Source organism: Crassostrea angulata, chromosome 1, assembly GCF_025612915.1.
Source record: "Crassostrea angulata isolate pt1a10 chromosome 1, ASM2561291v2, whole genome shotgun sequence".
NCBI lineage: Eukaryota > Metazoa > Mollusca > Bivalvia > Ostreida > Ostreidae > Magallana > Magallana angulata.
Genome location: NC_069111.1, coordinates 30,791,257 through 30,809,002, shown reverse-complemented (window position 1 = coordinate 30,809,002; position 17,746 = coordinate 30,791,257). Strand labels below are relative to the sequence as shown.

Genomic DNA, 17,746 nt, shown 5'->3' with positions numbered 1-17,746 from the left:
TACTAAAATCGTGACCATGCCCCTTTAAGATGACAACCATACCCCGATGCAATACGTCAATGTCTTGTTATAACGGAAAAATTTTTATTTTCTAAGCTATACCCCTTCTTTCACTTTAAGGGGTATTTGAATATGAATTATAATTTCTGTTACTTTCTGTAAACTGCAGCAGTAAAAATTACGATAATGTAAAGACTATTTCACAAATACTAAAAAACATACTGAAAAACTTTAATCTACAAGGGGGTCATTATTCTACAGGGGTCACTTTTCTTCATGTGGAGTGTGCTCATTTTTATGAAAATGACACTTATTCTTCAGGCAAAGGGGTCATTTTCCGACGTAGAATAATGACCGGGGGGTCATTTTTCTGCGTAGAATAATGACCGGGGGGTCATTATTCTACGTCAAAAAATGACCCCCGGTCATTATTCTACGGGGGTCATTATTCTTCATTACACCGGCATCAAAGAAATGCAGCGATTATGAATAAGAACTGTTTAGTTTTCTATGGAACGCCTCAACTGCCTCATGTAGGTAATCTTCATAATATGATGATACTTCAACATTACATGATGGTTCTTCAACATTACATACTGATATTTCAACATTACATGATGGTACTTTAGCATTACATGCTGATACTTCAACATTACATGATGGTGCTTTAACATTACATGCTGATACTTCAACATTACGTGATGGTACTTTAACATTACATGCTGATACTTTAACATTACATGATGGTACTTTAACATTACATGCTGATACTTTAACATTACATGATGTTAAAGAAACATTGATCATTAGATATGTTTTGATGATCACATTATTATGTAGTGTCGACATGCATCAGAAGGAATCATATTTTAATCAGGTATGTCTTATATTTCGAAATGCAATTTTGTCGACTATAGTACGAACTCCTGTTAAAATCGTCTGATGATTTCTCAGTTCTCGAAGGATTTACAACAAGAGACATTGTGCTGCCCAATTGAAAGGTAGAAAGGTCAAATTAAACGCAAATGGCCAGCAGTTGTTCCGTTTTTTAAAAGAAACTTCATTTAAACTTTCATAAATGAAAATGAAATCAATTTAAGTGCCCGTACAAGAAAAAAAAACTTACACTAAGCAAACAGTAGAATGCACTTTAGAATAGATGAGTGTAAAAAACTAACAAACTGACCATATTTAAATGAAATTGTATGAGTATTCCTTATCGGAGAAAGAATAACTACTGTGATTAACGAACTATTGCTTTAATTTCACAGAATGATATAAACAAGAAACGCATAGTTCTATCTTGTGATTTCAATGGATACATGAAACACATGGCAACCTGGTATGGTACTGTCATTTCAGTAGTGGTGATACTCTTGGTCTTCCTTTGTCCAGCAGAATGTGGTAAGAATTTGGATTTTTTTTAAATTTCTGATTTCTTTAAGATTCTGTACCCTTGCTTTGCACACAAGGATATGAATATATCCATTGAAATTTCAACTGTTTATCTTTTATGCTGTTCGAGTCATACTGCAGGCACGTAGCATCAGGGAGGGAAGAGCAGCCCCCATTCTTACACTTTTTTAAGGGCATGTTAAAATAAAATTGAAAGGGGGGAAATTAACAGTCAAATTGATTTTGATGTTATATGAAGTAATAGGTACGATATGCTCTGCCCCTCAACACCACCTCCCGCCCTTCCCCAGCCCCAAGCGATTAGGATTTTCATGAAAAGTTGTTTTTTTTTCTTGTCAAGATTTTTTGGCCCCTATCTCCCACTTTCAAAAACGATGCTACATGCCTGTACTAACAGACTTTATTTAATTGCATTACTAAGTACGGTAATTCTTCATTTTTTTTAAAAAATGCGTTGATATTGGTCGTATTTCAGTTGTAGACCTAAGTTGCGGATCCCCCTCTACAATTACACTTAACAGTGCTTATGAAAGCTACAGGTATCCTGCATCCGGAACATATCCAACGTGAGTATAGAAGCCAGTTCGTTGGTAACAACTTAATTATTAAAAGGAATTAGGACTCATCAGGGTGATTAATTACAGTCGGAGGTATAGCAAATCTAATAAAAGCATGACAGATTTTTTGATAGATTTGATCACGCCCAACTGTATTTGGTCACCTCAAAATAATAAAAAAAAAATGATTCCTTATTACTTATGTATCTATTATAGAATTTTTAACAATTTTAGATATTGAAATATTCATGGATGAAACTTATTAGACTATACATTACAAAATCGATTTGAAGTGTTATCACAGACAAAGATATATACTGCAAAATGTAAATATAAGAGTTTCTGAAACAGAAATCGTTTACAAAGGATATGAATCCCTCTGCCATTAGGTCAACTGAAATGTGACTGAAAAATAACTAAAGATGACTTAATGGCTTTTCTCTGACATTTTAGTCAATATGATTAAAATCAGATTCTTGATCCGCTCCTTGTTTTTCAGCTGTCGCTAAACGAGCCTCGTGTAGCGACAAAAAAAAAGAGCGGACCTAGAATCTGATTTAATCAGACTGACACTTAGTCACCTTTCCAGATCTTTCAGTTAATCTTCATTTTATTGATCTGCAGATTTTCATGTACCAGTAGTAGTCTTCGTTGTTTGTTGGTTTTATTTCATGTAGGGCTGATCGTTCGTGCATCGAAAATCTATTTCTTGAAACATTTCTTTTGGAAAACAGCCTCATCTACTTTTCATCCATAGTTTGTGTCTTTGTTGTGTTCAATTGATAAGAAAAATGTTTTTTTTTTCAATTAAAATAAGATAAAATTGGCATTGATCTACGATATATTCTCAAACAAAAATATATTTATGAATATCAAAGAACATATAATAATGTTCTCTTTATAATAAGTTGAATGAGCCTTTAGGTTTTTATTTGACTTACTTGTACTATTCAAATTACCATTTTTTTTTAAAAATAGTTTTTCGTATTTTTATACTGGATTCAAGAGAAAAAAATTGTTATATATATCCCACCTTTCTGTATGTTTTTTTAATTATTGTCTAGTGATATAATTAGCAGAGTAATGATGCTCTATTTTAGACTAACAACATGCGAATGGCTGTTTCAATCACCTGATTCAAGTTCGAAATTTTCCTTCGTTGTGTCTGATATATACGTCGACTGTGGAGATGTTTTCAATTTCTATGACGGTGAGAACAGTAATTTTCAACAATTTTGGTCATAATTTATCATAAAGTAAATAGGGGCATTATGGAATCATTTTTATTCAAGAGTGTCAATGTTCGTTGGTAGCAAAAATTTTCCTGTTTCGTTGGGGCGTAATTTAGTTGGTACATTTAGCAAGTTCGGGACAATTTTATTGAGAATTAAACAAATCCTTGTATATAGCTATATGTTCGTGGGGATGTAAATTCGTGGGCAAGGGTTACCAACGAAAGCCAAAAACATTGGTTTTCCACTAACAATGATGATTCCACATTAATTTAATATATGAATTATTATGTCTAAAGACCAGCACTCTTTTAATTGTGTAAAACTATGTCAAACAAGTAAATGTATTACAAATGTAGAGTGCGAATGTTGATAGATATGCCAATAGGACCTCCTCGAAGGAAAGATAAAAATAAAAGAAACTTAAAGCTCGCATACACTTGTTTATAATAAAGTTTAAAAGCTTGTTTATTTGGAACAAAGACTCCTTTCTTTAGCATAGCGAAATGATTTTTACAAAAGCTATCAAGTGTTATGACATTATGTACCTAACACAATTTATCTAACCATTAACTGTATAGTGGTAAGGTGTTACATGCATTGTTGAAATCGTCAATAAAGTTTGTTGGGTCTTTTTAAGAACTTTTTTTGTAAATGGACAAAATGAATTGATTCAGTGTTTATATTCATAAGAACTATCTATCAAAAAAGGAGGGCAATACTAGTTGTTCATCTGGCACAAGTCATGTCTTGCGTAATAAATTAACGAATTTTATATAATTATATTGCAGGTGATTCAGACAGCGCCCCGACTATTGCTACCTCTATCTGTTGTACTACTTGTGGGACAACACTGCCTCCGAAGATATCAACCGGAAGTAAAATGTATGCAAAGTTAACCACTGACAGCACTACTAATACGGGAAAGGAAAATGGCTTCAAAGTATCCATTGTTTATGGAAAGGATGAATGTAAGGAAGTTTATTCAAGTTTCGATTTCATAATATTATCTTCCTTTAGTATGGTTTACATTATACAATTATAACCTATTGATGCAGTCAAATATGTCTTATAGTCCTCAAAGTATCAATTGTTTATGAAATGGATAAATGTTAGGAAGTTTTTGTCTTATTTTATTAAGTTGATAAGAGTTTATCGACCGAGGACGAATTCCGAGGTTGATATAGTATCGTCAGGTATAAAAACAACCCTGTAGCAATTGATATCGAAAGGCTAGAATGTTATATATATATATATATATATATATATATATATATATATATATATATATATATATATATATATATATATATATATATATGTATATATATATATATATATATATATATATATATATATATATATATATATATATATATATATATAAAACACAAATAAACTATAGTTTTTATAAATACTATTCAACTATAAAGATAATCAAAGTACTGAAGAACTGACGGGAGTTGATTTTATCGATGTTTATTTATTTTAAAATCAATGATAAGTTATTTTGCATGACAAGTACATGTAGTTTTTAATTTGAATTAATCACATTTTAATAATATGAATTTTTGGACTTTTCGACAAGAATGTCGAGAAACCCCCATATGAATCATGTTAGATAATATTTAAAGATAAAATTAATTCAATCAAACTATGTATCAGTAATAGAAATATTTCTCGAAAATAGTATGGATCCAAGCAATATTGAACCTAGTCTCGTTAAAGCAAACGCTCGGCTGACACCGTAAATCTCCGACAAGGATTTACGACGACAGCCGAGCGTCGAGTTGAACGAGACTATATTGAACTCTGGAGTAGGAATACATACGACTACAAAAAATATTTAAATTGTTCGTACCATTTAAAATCGGACAATGTTCAAGGTATTTATAAATAAGTTTCCTTGAAAAACAATGCTTTAGCATACATTACATCGAATTCATCAATTATTTTCAAGAACTAAGTCTTGTCAGCAGCAATGATTTGTGCTGAGGTCCAATCACTTTTTCACTTTCGGTTTGTCTGAGTAACTGCATAGGAGAGTTGATTAAAATCAACTCCAAAAATGAATGTGTGGTCATAAATAATAGGCGTTTAAGTCGCTATCGTGATGTCACAGAGCGTACACGCCAAAACCTGTATTTTGTCATAAAAATAATATGTTATTATAATAATACCATATTTAATATAATACCAATTATAATACTAAATAAAATTAAAAGATAATTTTACACTATTATTTCGTTAGGGATAGAGATTGGATGATTTTTACATGTGTATGTGTTATCTCTTGACAGTATAGATTACTGTTGCTCATGTACCGTTGATGATATATCTTCTCGTTGCTTTTCTTAGCAAACTGTCCTTCCAATGGAACATCACGTGATTTTAATCTAACAAGTTCTGTGACTCTTTCTTCGCCGCTGTTTCCTGCTACGTACCCAACGTAAGACTTCCACATTTTAGTTTTTTTCTACTGAATATGCTATGCAAGAGTTCTTTTTAATTGTTAATATTTGATGTTATGTTAACTTTAAAAGAATACTTATTGAGATTCCAGCAGAGAAAATTCACTTTACAAATATTTCTTTTGTTTCTGAACCTTATTTCATGTATTTTTAGATATTGTTTTAAAAAGTAAATGGCAATTTCAAAAAATGTGAATAGCATGAACAATTTTATTTATCTAAAACATAAATTTTGTTAGATACTATTAAATGGGAATCTAACTCTTTCTCAAACTCAAATCCCTAGCCTTTTATGTTGATTGTATATAAATGTCCTTGTGACATATTTAATAAAAAACATAAATCACGGTTGTTTTAAAAGGGTTAATTGAATTAAGATATCCATTATATATTTTAATTTTTTGTTCTCTTTTTCACAGGGAATACGTGTGTTCTTACACTTATACAAACCACAATGGAATAGTTAAGATGGAGTTCCTATTTTTAGACGTCGAGTCTAACGGGCCCAGCGGTTGTTATGATTATATTAAGATATATGACGGTAGGGAATAAAAGGACTTTTTCTATACATAAAAATTTAATTGCTCAGCTTTAACAAACTTAACATACTGTTTTCCATCAATGAATCTATTTTTCTTCATTTGAACAAATTGTGGTTGTTAGGAGATACAACTAGCTCAACGCTAATCCAGCAGGTGTGTGGAACCACTGTTCCTGGCATAATTACATCAACCGGATCCTCATTGACCATTATGTTTTTTAGTGATGGTTTCAGTCCAAAAGTAGGATATTTAGCCAAAATTTTCCCTGAAAGTAAGTGCACATATGATAAGGTCAGAATCAATATCTATAGATACTTAAATATTTAATGAATATTTCCCCGTATGTTTGCTTAAGAAATATGCGACGTTCAATTGTCTTTAACACTCAACCTTGTTACGGTGCACGAGCACACGTATAAACGTCATCACGCTAAAGTGCATTATTCATTTTGTCTGAACGAGCTGGTGTGCTATAAGACAAATGACATTCAAGAACAAGACTCCCATGCTTAAAATCGAATAACAATCAAGATTTAAAGAGTCACTGACAATTTTTATCTCATGAAAATACCTAGTAATTTTCATCTCTTTATTCCTATGAGAAATAGAAATAATGTTCCCATTTGATTTTTTTAACAATATATTATCGTTCATTTCAATACATTATAGATATCACAATTGAATTGTAATGCTAAAAGTTAAATGACATTTGCAAAGTGCAAAATAACGTCAGTTATAGATTATGCTCAGAAAATATGCTTTTATAAAAATTGTTTTTTTATATCACCTCAAAACACAGTAAAACTTTGTTACGATATGCATACAGTAATTATGATAAAGATGGATATTCAGTAACATTGATATATTATTTAATTTAATTTGAAAGAAGAATATGCAGGGTTCTCCACATCTTGGAATTTAACCGTCAAGGAGATTGAGAGTGTTCAAAGTAAGACAAAATTGCACCTTTGATCATTTCTATTTTCATTTGCCCTTAGATGAGTTTAAAATCAATAACAGCATGTTTTTGATTGCATTCCACAATTTTCATAAAAAATACTCTCAATATATATATATATATATATATATATATATATATATATATATATATATATATATATATATATATATTAAAGCACTTAAAATAACCAACGACACGAACAAAACTTTAGATAACGAGTGTTGTTGGTTTGCTAGTGCTTCTTTCGGAGCCGAGAGAAACAGCTAGATCAAGTGTACTATAAAAGCAAGATTTGTCGGGTAGTTATATTCACCTTTAGAATACATTTGGAATATTAATTGTAAATGACCATGATTTATGCTTGACCCTTTGAATTCTGAAAGAATATCTGTTTTATACTGGCTGTTGTATAGCTGATTGGCTTTACTGCCGAACGACCATTTTCGGTTACCCCGTCCTCCTTATTAAGCACAAATGGTACATAAAGGTTTTAGTCCTGTTGTGTAAACACAATTACATGTTACTACGTAAGTTGTCACTAAAACACAAAATTTTTGAACTATATATGATAAGAGTTAAATTTTGCCCCCATAATTCGCTATTTTTTAAGTGTTTCGGGTACTATAAAATGTTAACTAATTCTTTAGAAGAGTTGATATAAAATATATTTTTCATCTATTTATTTGATTTATTTGCACTCACTGGCAGTATATGACGTCAGAAGTGACGCCATTCTTATAATTCAATCAAAATCAGCCAAAAATTGACATTTTTCTTATCTATTTACGAATGGGAAATATAGAGCGCATGCTTGAACAAGGAAAATTTTTTTGTCATTTATTAGTCTTGGCTAGATACATGTCTGATTAAAATATTTTATTTGTTCAAGAATGCGCTCTATGTTTTCGGAAGGAAAAACTGCTTGAAAACAAGCTGTTTTACGCTAAAAATGCAAAATGGCGGTAAAAGGTTGTCTTTACAATATCGTATTTCTAAATTGTGGGCACTTGAACCAAAATGAATATTATGTAAACACATCACATATATATCTGTACTAAGAAAACAAAGAATGATAGTAAAATGATGATGTTCATTTTAGGGGGCCATTTTAGGCCCTTATCATATATAGTCCTTTGGGTCAGTAAAAGTAAAACTTTATGATAGTTTTCATTTATTTTTAATATTTCTTCAGAAAAATGTCTTGTTTATCAGGTTATAAATAAAAATGGTATATTTTACCTGTAACTTGTTTTGCGTATAATGCGTCATTTTTAGCCACAGATTTAAAACCTTGTTTTGCTTGGAAAATGCATTACATGTACAAACTGCAAATCATAAAATTTGTTTAAAGGTTGTGGAGATTCTGGTTAGGAAAATAACAAAAACTTAATTATGTTTTTTAATTACACTAGATCCCATACTATAATATTGAAGAAGAAAATCTTCATTCAAATTAAAAAGATATCTGACTAAGAACCCAATTTAATTACCATTTTTCAGCTTATAGAATAAAACAGTTAAACAATATCATCAACTAAAATTTCATATCATCAGTGATATTGCTGGGTGGTGTAATCTAAACATTATTATACAAATTTGATATGTGTGATATAAATCTTATTGATGGATAATTCAAGCTGTTCATCTTTTTGTCAGATTTAATCTCTGCTACCACTACATCTCCAGCTCAAACCACAAGTTGTAAGTACATACATGTATAACATATTTTAGTATATACAATGCACATTTCAGACATTTAGCAGGTCAACTGTAAAATTATTATACTCTTACTACATTACTGGCACTGTACCAGTTATCGGCTAAAATTTAATGTTTTCTTTTCAAATTTTCTTTTTTCTTGATATTTTTGGATAAAACTTGCCATTCTTTAAATAATGAACTCCTTATTTATCAATCTGTTAATTTATATCATTTTTTAGAACCGCAAACATCTTGTTTTGTGATTTTTATCAGGCCCCGAATTTGCCGAGTTTTTACGATCTACTGTACCAGTTATCGGCTTCGTGATAATAACATAGTAAAATCCTTGTACATGTTGTACATGTTGATTTTATACTCTGCTAAATGAAATTTGAATTATGTCCCTTGTGGGGTCAGACTAAAGTAGTCGGGGTTTGATACATTATAAACAAAACTCATAAAATCATACGGTAATTCACCAAATCGTACACTATTCAATGCATAATTGTGCAATCAGGCGTTCAACTGCGCTACGAATCTCTCGGAAATTAATGAATTACTTTTGTTTATACATGTTATATGTATTGATATTATATGTCAAATCAAAGAAGGGATATAATAACGTATCACAAAGAGGTAATATTCTATTTTTAACTTACATTGTATTACGTCATTTTCCCCACTGCTGAAAGTGCAAAGATGTAAAATCAGCCGTAAACAATGATCGTTTAAGCTCATGTATAAAACAAATTCAAGAAAGTTTTCAAGCAAATTTACTTTTCTTTATTCGAAAAAGACGACTGAATTAAAAAATCTTGGATTGCCCCGTGCTATAAACCCGAACTCTCAGTTTAGCCGATAACTGGTCTTAGCCGATAACTGGTACAGTACCAGTATACTGAAAAAACCCAGTGTTACATTACAGTTTCATAAGATTGCATTTGATAATGCATTCAATATAAGTAAACATAACATATCATTCGTCATTCAATGGTTTTCCTTAATACATTCACTATTAATTGCTGTATAGCTTAAGTTCAAATGTCTAGCTAAATCATATTTAAAATTTTCAATGAATAATTAACCCTTCTTATTTTACAAGAAGATGTATTTGTGCAAAAGCTTATGAATATCAAACTACCGTACCATCCATTAAACAGTTCATTCGAATTTCTGATATCAAAGATTTTCAATCTGAAAGCATTGCATAAAAAATCACAGTAAATACTACCACAGGGTAGCTTATTTGTAAAAAGAAAATGGAAATGATTGTAGTTATGATTTTAAAAAATCAGTTTTTTCCACGAGTGGATTCAAAACCAAGTACAGATAATACACAAATTAGCTCATAATGCACTCATAGTAAGGTAGGACTTTGCAGACACCAAATACTTAGCACACAGCAATCCTATGTTTCACATCGTAGTCATGATGATGTGCTTGCAATCATAACATTTAAATGATTGTTATTCAGTAGGAGAATCCACAACAGTGTATATGAGTAACTCGTCGAGCGGTGAGTAGAACTTAATAAACAGACCTCACATATATAAATGGAGCATGATACAACTGGTTTAATCATGTGATATCATGACTAATGCATCAATAATTATGTATGCTAGAAACATGGCATGGCCTGATATTATACATACAGGATTTTTCTCCTTTGTAATACACCGTAATACATGTAAGTTTATCATGATATATAATATACTCTAATTTGAAAGAAAAAATATGAATGAAAGAAAGTTTTAAAGGTTTGAATTAGTAAAGTAGCAAATTAAAAAAAGCAATGAAGAAGAACATTTTTCACATTTGTTTTATGTTTTATTGTATATGAAATTCATCTGCAAGAACACATAACCATATATTTCCTAATCAGTATTACTGTGGTTTCATCAATTTCCGTTGTCGTGGATTCGTTGTTATATTTGGCCACGAAGTTTAATATTCGTTGAAGTGCAATTTCTATTAACATTTTGTCCCTTTGACCCTTGGCTACGAATTTACGAATCCCCTAAACTGTGATTTTCACTTTATCCACAAATTAGTGACCACAAATATCAATGAAACCACAATATCAAGAAATAATTATTTTAAAACACATAGTAAAATTCAAATAACTTGTGGAATAAAATGTCACTGTGTTTATACATTCAATTAATGAGATAAAAAAAATCATGTTTGCCAAAACGAGCATATCTTATGTGGAAAGGGTTTTAAAACCTTGACAAACGTGCAACTGCAATGGAGGAACAATTTATTATAATTGTTTTGTGTACCTTTGGTTAATACAAATGCATACATGTAGCTTTACTTTTAACAAATTTAAAGACACTTCTTTTATCACAAAACAGTAACAGAAGCTCGTATGACTCTCATTAAAAGGACTCTTATTGTGTTAACATTTATCATGATTGTCAAACACCATGTTGTTATAATAATCAATGGTTTAAAATGTTCCGATTTAATTCGTCAGGTTATTGATAATCTATGCAAAAGTTATTCTCGAATAAAAGCTCTATGCTATTACGCTCAAATATGAATTGAGCGGATAAACAGTGATTTTGATTGGTTGATATAATAATCAGTATTAATTAAATTTAAGTTGAAGAATCGACAAAAACCTCTATATTCACATTTGTGAGTAGTTTGTCAAGTGGTGAGTTCAATTTTGTATACTTCTTACAATGCATGGAACGCATAGATATATTAACTACAAATGAGAAAAAGCAACTTCACTTTCATGAATATTATTTGAATAAACATTTTTAAACATTGTGTCATCGTATAACTATTAAAAATAATACATGTATCCATCTTTTATGATTTGCCTCATTTTTACCACACAATCTGTCTAAGCAACGTTGCGTTGCGCTAACAAAACGTCAGGTTGAACCAAGCATTTATGATAGCTCGACAGATACGCAAAGCTACGTACTTTCATATTATAAAATTGACCGTATTTTAGCGCCTATTGCAGGTATTAATCATACACAATGCCATTATGTTTTTGATGTACCAAAGTGTTTTCTTTTGTTTTGTGGTCTTAATGTAACTTACTCGGTTTTTGGGTCGTTGGATTTCATAATGATACTTCTCAAAAAATATTATGCAAATGTTTCAACCGGCAATATGAACATAAATTTCATGATTTGTTAGAACTGATATTTTTCTTTTGTTAAAATTGAATCGACATCAATAATTACCGTTCCTTCTAAAAGTAGCTTGTCACATGGTAAGTTCTAACAGCTATTAAAAAAATTTTCAATATACGACATCATCTAGCTTTGTCTTGGATTCACAATGACTTTTTTATGATGTTGAATCGATTTAGGTATTTTTGCTATACTTTAAGTAATAAACACCAATTTGAATGAAATTCATAATAAAATCCTATACAAAGGTTTCTTTCATGATAACTCTACTGATACATGTAAGCTATAAACGGATTATGTTAAAGAATGATAAAAACCCAGAATTTGAAGGTATCAACTATACTGAAAAATATACATTCTTGTTTTAAAAGGGCCTTTTTTTGTTTTTCACTTAAGTTGAAACATCGACCTCATTTGAAGTTTCCGCTACATCAAGTAGTAAGTTAAAGCTCATGAAATTAGCATGTCATTTTAAGTGAAAATGTACACATTTCTAAATCCTGCACATGTATCTGATGCATGGGTGCATGGGTTTGAAAGAGTTTGAACTCGTCTGTGAATGCTTGTATCTTTTTTAATTATGCTAAGTAAACGTAAAATTCACATGTTGCAAAGCATGCGTTTTCTTAAAATGGTGTTTCTAGTGTCTAAAAAATTTTGACGTCAATCTCTTTATCAAGTGGCACACAAAAGTTTTAAACAATAGCATATTATCACACGCATGCCATCTCTATCATCAGCAATAACTTTCAATCCTAAGATAGGATTGTTTTTTGGGGTTTTTTTTCATATTTTCCTCGCAATTTTCCCCGTAACAGTATCACAAAACACGATTCAATTTCAGGAATTTTGCATGTCTTTGAAAAGTGATACATGAATGTACATACATGCAGTAATTTTAATATTTTCTTCTGCTCGTGTTTTATTAACCATTACGCTCTGTCAATTATAAAAAGTATGATTTGAATTTTTGACTTGTCTTTATTCTGTTTGTAGTTTCACTCTTGAGTTAAGATAGGGTTTAAACATGTTTGTTAGGCTTATTTGTCAGTACGGCATCGTCCTTGCGCCAAATGATTTTGTTTAAAATATTTAAGTTCCCTGTAAAAATTATTTTCTAAAAAATCATTTCATTAAATGTAATAACTGGTCTTCTTCATTAACATCTCTAGTTTTATTTAATTTTAAGTAGAATCATCAACTTCATCACTAGTTACAAGTACTTCTATGACTAGTACATTAACAGGTGGGTTTCATTGATTTTCGGATGGTAAAGCTGCAGATTAAAAAGTCTTATACAATACCTGTAATTGGCATGAATATTGCATGGTGCCGAATCATTTGAAAAAAAATATGTCTCCCTAACGTTTTAACTGCATTAACAATAGGTAAGTTTCATTGTAAATCGAATTGCACGACTAGAGACTAAATAAACATAAAGTACACTTAACCAATATAATACATTGAACATTCATTGTATATCGAATTGCACGACTAGAGACGAAATATACATAAAGTACACTTAGCCAATATAATACATTGTACATGAATATTGCATGGTGCCAATTAATAACAATTGATAACAATTATACATGTCTAATTACGTTTTGACTGCATTTACAATAGATAAGTGTCATTGAATATCTAGCTGTATTGCTAAAGACGAAGTAAACTTAGCCAATGCATGCAATTAACAGGAGTATTGCATGGTGCCCAATTAGTTGCAAAAAAAATATGCCCCACTACCTTTTGGCTTCATATTCATCCTCCCACCACCTTTTGACACATTATATTCAAAAGGTGTTATTGTATCGTTATTATGCCCGTTGCAGGAATATCGTTTATTTGAAAATGCATTTATGTCCTTTTTAACCTAACCACCATATATCTAAACAAGTATTAAAATCTTGTTACTATCATTTTTCTATTTAGCATGTCGAACGTATTGCTTAGTATTTTTATTTTAGCAATAAATAGTTGTGTTTATACATGAAACTTTCAAAATAACAATATCATTAAGGTTAAAAATAATTATGTTTAGGTATACTATTTGATAGTTTAACAACTTTAAAACACCGATGACAAGAACAGGCAATGCATTTTTAAAAAGGTCTGTCACTTTCATATTAGAATACATAATATAAGAAACGAAAGAAAATGTCAGATAAACCAGTATTTTTTATCATCCTTTATCATTTGTTTTGATTTTAAGTTGAATCATCAACTTCACCACAAGTTACTAGTACATCTGTGACTAGAACTCCAGCAGACTAAGAAGTCATATCCAACGCATGGAATTGTATACAATTATTTAATTATCGACCGTTGGCCTCGGGCAATAGATCATACTGAGCTGTTCCCTGCACCTCGGGTAAAAAAATACGGGTCTATTGGCTGCTTAAGCAATAAATAATTGTTTTATTACCTAATTCCGTTTTTAGTAATTTGTGTTCACAATTATAAGTTACATAAGGTTTTCATACCATTATGCATTCACGTCATTGTTAATCAGTAGCAAGATGACCTAAAAGATAAAATTTACGAGCAATAGTAAAGAAAATCATAATAAAGTTATCTTTTAATCTTGTAGCAATTTCACTTCTTCTAAAATACGTTGCCGGTCCAATAGATCGCAGTCTATTGACCGGTAGTTAAATAGATCACTTTCAAACCTGAATACACATACAAAATAGACGAAAATATTAAATTTGTAATAAAACAAAAATATCCCTTTGATTAGGTAATAAACATAAATGTTGCATGGTGCCCAACCATTTACAAAAATATGTCTCACTACATTGTTGTTGCATTTACAAGGTTTCATTGCTTTTGAATTTGGACGGCTGCAGAAAAAGTATACTTATCCAGTGCATGCAATTAACATGAATATAGCACGGTGCCCAACCATTTGAAGAAATATGACACAATTTTTGCTTCATTTATTCCCCCACCACCATTCGACATATTATGTTTTAAAGTGTTGCTGTATCGTTATGATGTATATTGCAAGAATATATTTAATTTGAAAATGCATTGACGTCCTTTACAACATAACCAAGTTTCAACTTTTTTTATAATCATGTGACTATTTTTTGCTTATAAGTGCGTTCAAAATAATTTTTAAGGATTATTTATTTTAGCAATGAATGATAGTGTACATGTACTAATATAAAAGTATTAATACATGAAACTATCAATATAACTGACATATACATCTTATACCTGAGGTTCAAAAGCAATAAATATTTACGTAAACTATGTTATTGACAAGAAAAGGCATTGCATTTTTTATGATAAGTTTTGTCATTTCCATTTATAATAGACACGTGTAAAAAACGAAAGAAAATCTCGTAATAAATGCTCTTTTTCATTAACCTATTCATTCTCTTTTGATTTAAAGTGGAATCATCAACTTCACCAAAAGTTACTAGTCCACTTGTGTCTAGCACATCAACAGGTAAAGCTGCAGACTAACAAGTCTTATCCAATGCATGTAATCAACATAAATGTTGCATGGTGCCCAACCATTTACAAAAAAATATGTCTCACTACCTTTTGACTGAATTATTAACAGGTAACCGTAAATTTCATTGTAAATCGAATTGCAGTGCTAAAAATTAGGTATACTTAACCAACTGACATGAGTATTGCACGGTGTCAAACCATTTGCAAGCAATGTCTGTCTATGTTTTGGCTTCATATTTAATCCCCGATCACCCCTCGACGCATTATATTTAAAAAGTGTTACCGCATCGGTATTACATATGTATGTCTATTGCAAGAATATCTTTAATTTGAAACTGCATTAATGTCCCGTGAATGTGAAACATTACTGCAATATTTAAACTTATATTAAAATCCTGTTAATAGTTGTAAGTTTTGCTTTTTAGCACGTTGAACGTATTACGAATTACGGATTTCTTATTTTAGCAATGAATGATAGTACTAATACATGAATGTATAAAACAAACCATATAAATCATTCATTTAAGCTTTAAGAGCAATAAATGTTTAGGTAAACTACTTGATAGTTCAACAACATTTGAAACACCTATGACAATAAATGGCATTGTATTTCTAATATGTTTCCTACATATAAGAATGAATAAGAAACGAAAGAAAATGTCATAATAACTTGTATTTTTTATTATCCTTTTACCATTCGTTTTGATTTTAAGTTGAATCATCAACTTCACCACAAGTTGCTAGTACATCTGTGACTAGCATTTCAGCAGGTAAGGCTGCAGACTTGGTAGTCTTATCCAATACATGCAAATAACATGAATGTTGCATGGTGCCCAACCATTTACAAAAACATGTCTCACTACATTTTGGTTGCATTTACAACAGTGGGTTTCATTGCTTTTCGAATTTGAACGGCTTCAGAATAAGTATACTTATTTAAAGCATGCAATTAACATGAATATCGCACATATAGCGTACATCATTTTTGCTGCATTTATTACCCCGCCACCTTTCCAAACGTTTCCAAGTGTTACTGTATCGTAATTATGTTAATTGTAAAAAAAAATATCGTTAAACATACATTAATTTGTGTTAAATATTATAATTTTGTTATTTAGCTGGTTGAATGATTGACTTGGATTTTTTTAATTTTTGCAATGAATGATATAGATGTTTTTAAAAAGAATTGATCTTATAAGTTTTTATATATACTTTCCATATTCATTGATTTTAAGTTGAATCATCAACCTCATTCCAAGCTACTAGTCCACCTGTGACTAGCACAACAACAGGTACGTTTCATTGATTTTCGAACTGTACGGCGAAAGACGAACTGCTATACTTATTCAGTGCATGCAATTAATATGAATATTGTATGGTGCCTACCTGTTTGTAAAAAAAAATTCCCTCACTACGTTTCGGATGAATATACATTTCCCCATCCACCTTTCGGCACATTTTATTTAGAAATGTGTAACCGTTCCAGTATCGTTTTCAAGTCCATTGCAGGGCTATCTTTAATTTGAAAATGCAGTGATGTCCTTTATAACATAACAAAATATTTAAACCTATGATAATTGTATTAACTATTATTTTTGTATTAAGCACGTTGAACGTATCACTTAAGATCTTTTATATTAGCAGTGGATAATAGCATTAATACATGAAGCTATCAAAATAACATATGCATCATTCATTTTAGGATCAGAAGCAATAAATGTTTACGTAAACTATTACAAATGATAGTAATATAAATAGTTTAACAACATTTGAAACATCGATGATGAGAAAAGGCATTGTATTTTAAGTAGAATCATCAACATCACAACACCAATTTACTACATCTATGATTAGCTCATCAACAGGTCTATTCATTGGTATTCGGATTATACGAATACAAACCGGATATATTTATTCATTGTAGACAATACACATAGATATTTCATGTTGTCAAATTGTATGCAAGAAATTTAATGGTTTTTTTATTGCAGCTACATTAATATTATGCCTTTCCCAGACACTTACTATGTTAAAACATTAGGAACACTTTTTTAACATGTCATTTTTTCTACCGTTTGTCTATTAGTGCAATATCAAAAATCAGTCTTTAAAAGGTTTATAACACTTTTAATCAGTGAGTTTACTTCATTGACTTTTAGTCAAATATTTCCTCCTATACATCGATATATTAGGAATATTTTAAGCTTCCTCAGTGCGATTTTAAAATTCAAAATATTCCATTG

The 17,746-nt window shown here is 30.5% G+C and overlaps 1 protein-coding gene across 24 annotated transcripts in view; it reads left to right on the top strand.

Annotated features, from left to right (window-relative positions):
• The first annotated feature begins 466 nt into the window (after positions 1-466).
• Positions 467-17,746, top strand: part of LOC128188973 (uncharacterized) — a 29,570-nt gene continuing 12,290 nt past the window's right edge. For 8 of the 24 annotated variants that reach the window (XM_052860352.1, XM_052860343.1, XM_052860336.1 and 5 more), the window contains exons 1-16: positions 798-877; positions 1,272-1,404; positions 1,892-1,982; positions 3,074-3,183; positions 3,997-4,176; positions 5,564-5,654; positions 6,096-6,217; positions 6,340-6,489; positions 8,836-8,880; positions 10,355-10,396; positions 11,489-11,542; positions 12,435-12,476; positions 13,228-13,284; positions 15,439-15,495; positions 16,217-16,273; positions 16,739-16,795. In XM_052860352.1, the coding sequence (XP_052716312.1) occupies positions 821-877; positions 1,272-1,404; positions 1,892-1,982; positions 3,074-3,183; positions 3,997-4,176; positions 5,564-5,654; positions 6,096-6,217; positions 6,340-6,489; positions 8,836-8,880; positions 10,355-10,396; positions 11,489-11,542; positions 12,435-12,476; positions 13,228-13,284; positions 15,439-15,495; positions 16,217-16,273; positions 16,739-16,795 (1,345 nt within the window). In that variant the 5' untranslated portion in view covers positions 798-820. Of the gene's footprint in view, positions 534-797; positions 878-1,271; positions 1,405-1,891; positions 1,983-3,073; positions 3,184-3,996; positions 4,177-5,563; positions 5,655-6,095; positions 6,218-6,339; positions 6,490-8,835; positions 8,881-10,354; positions 10,397-11,488; positions 11,543-12,434; positions 12,477-13,227; positions 13,285-15,438; positions 15,496-16,216; positions 16,274-16,738; positions 16,796-17,746 lie in introns of those variants that run through there. The other 16 variants (XM_052860410.1, XM_052860400.1, XM_052860464.1 and 13 more) reach the window with 12 other exon arrangements.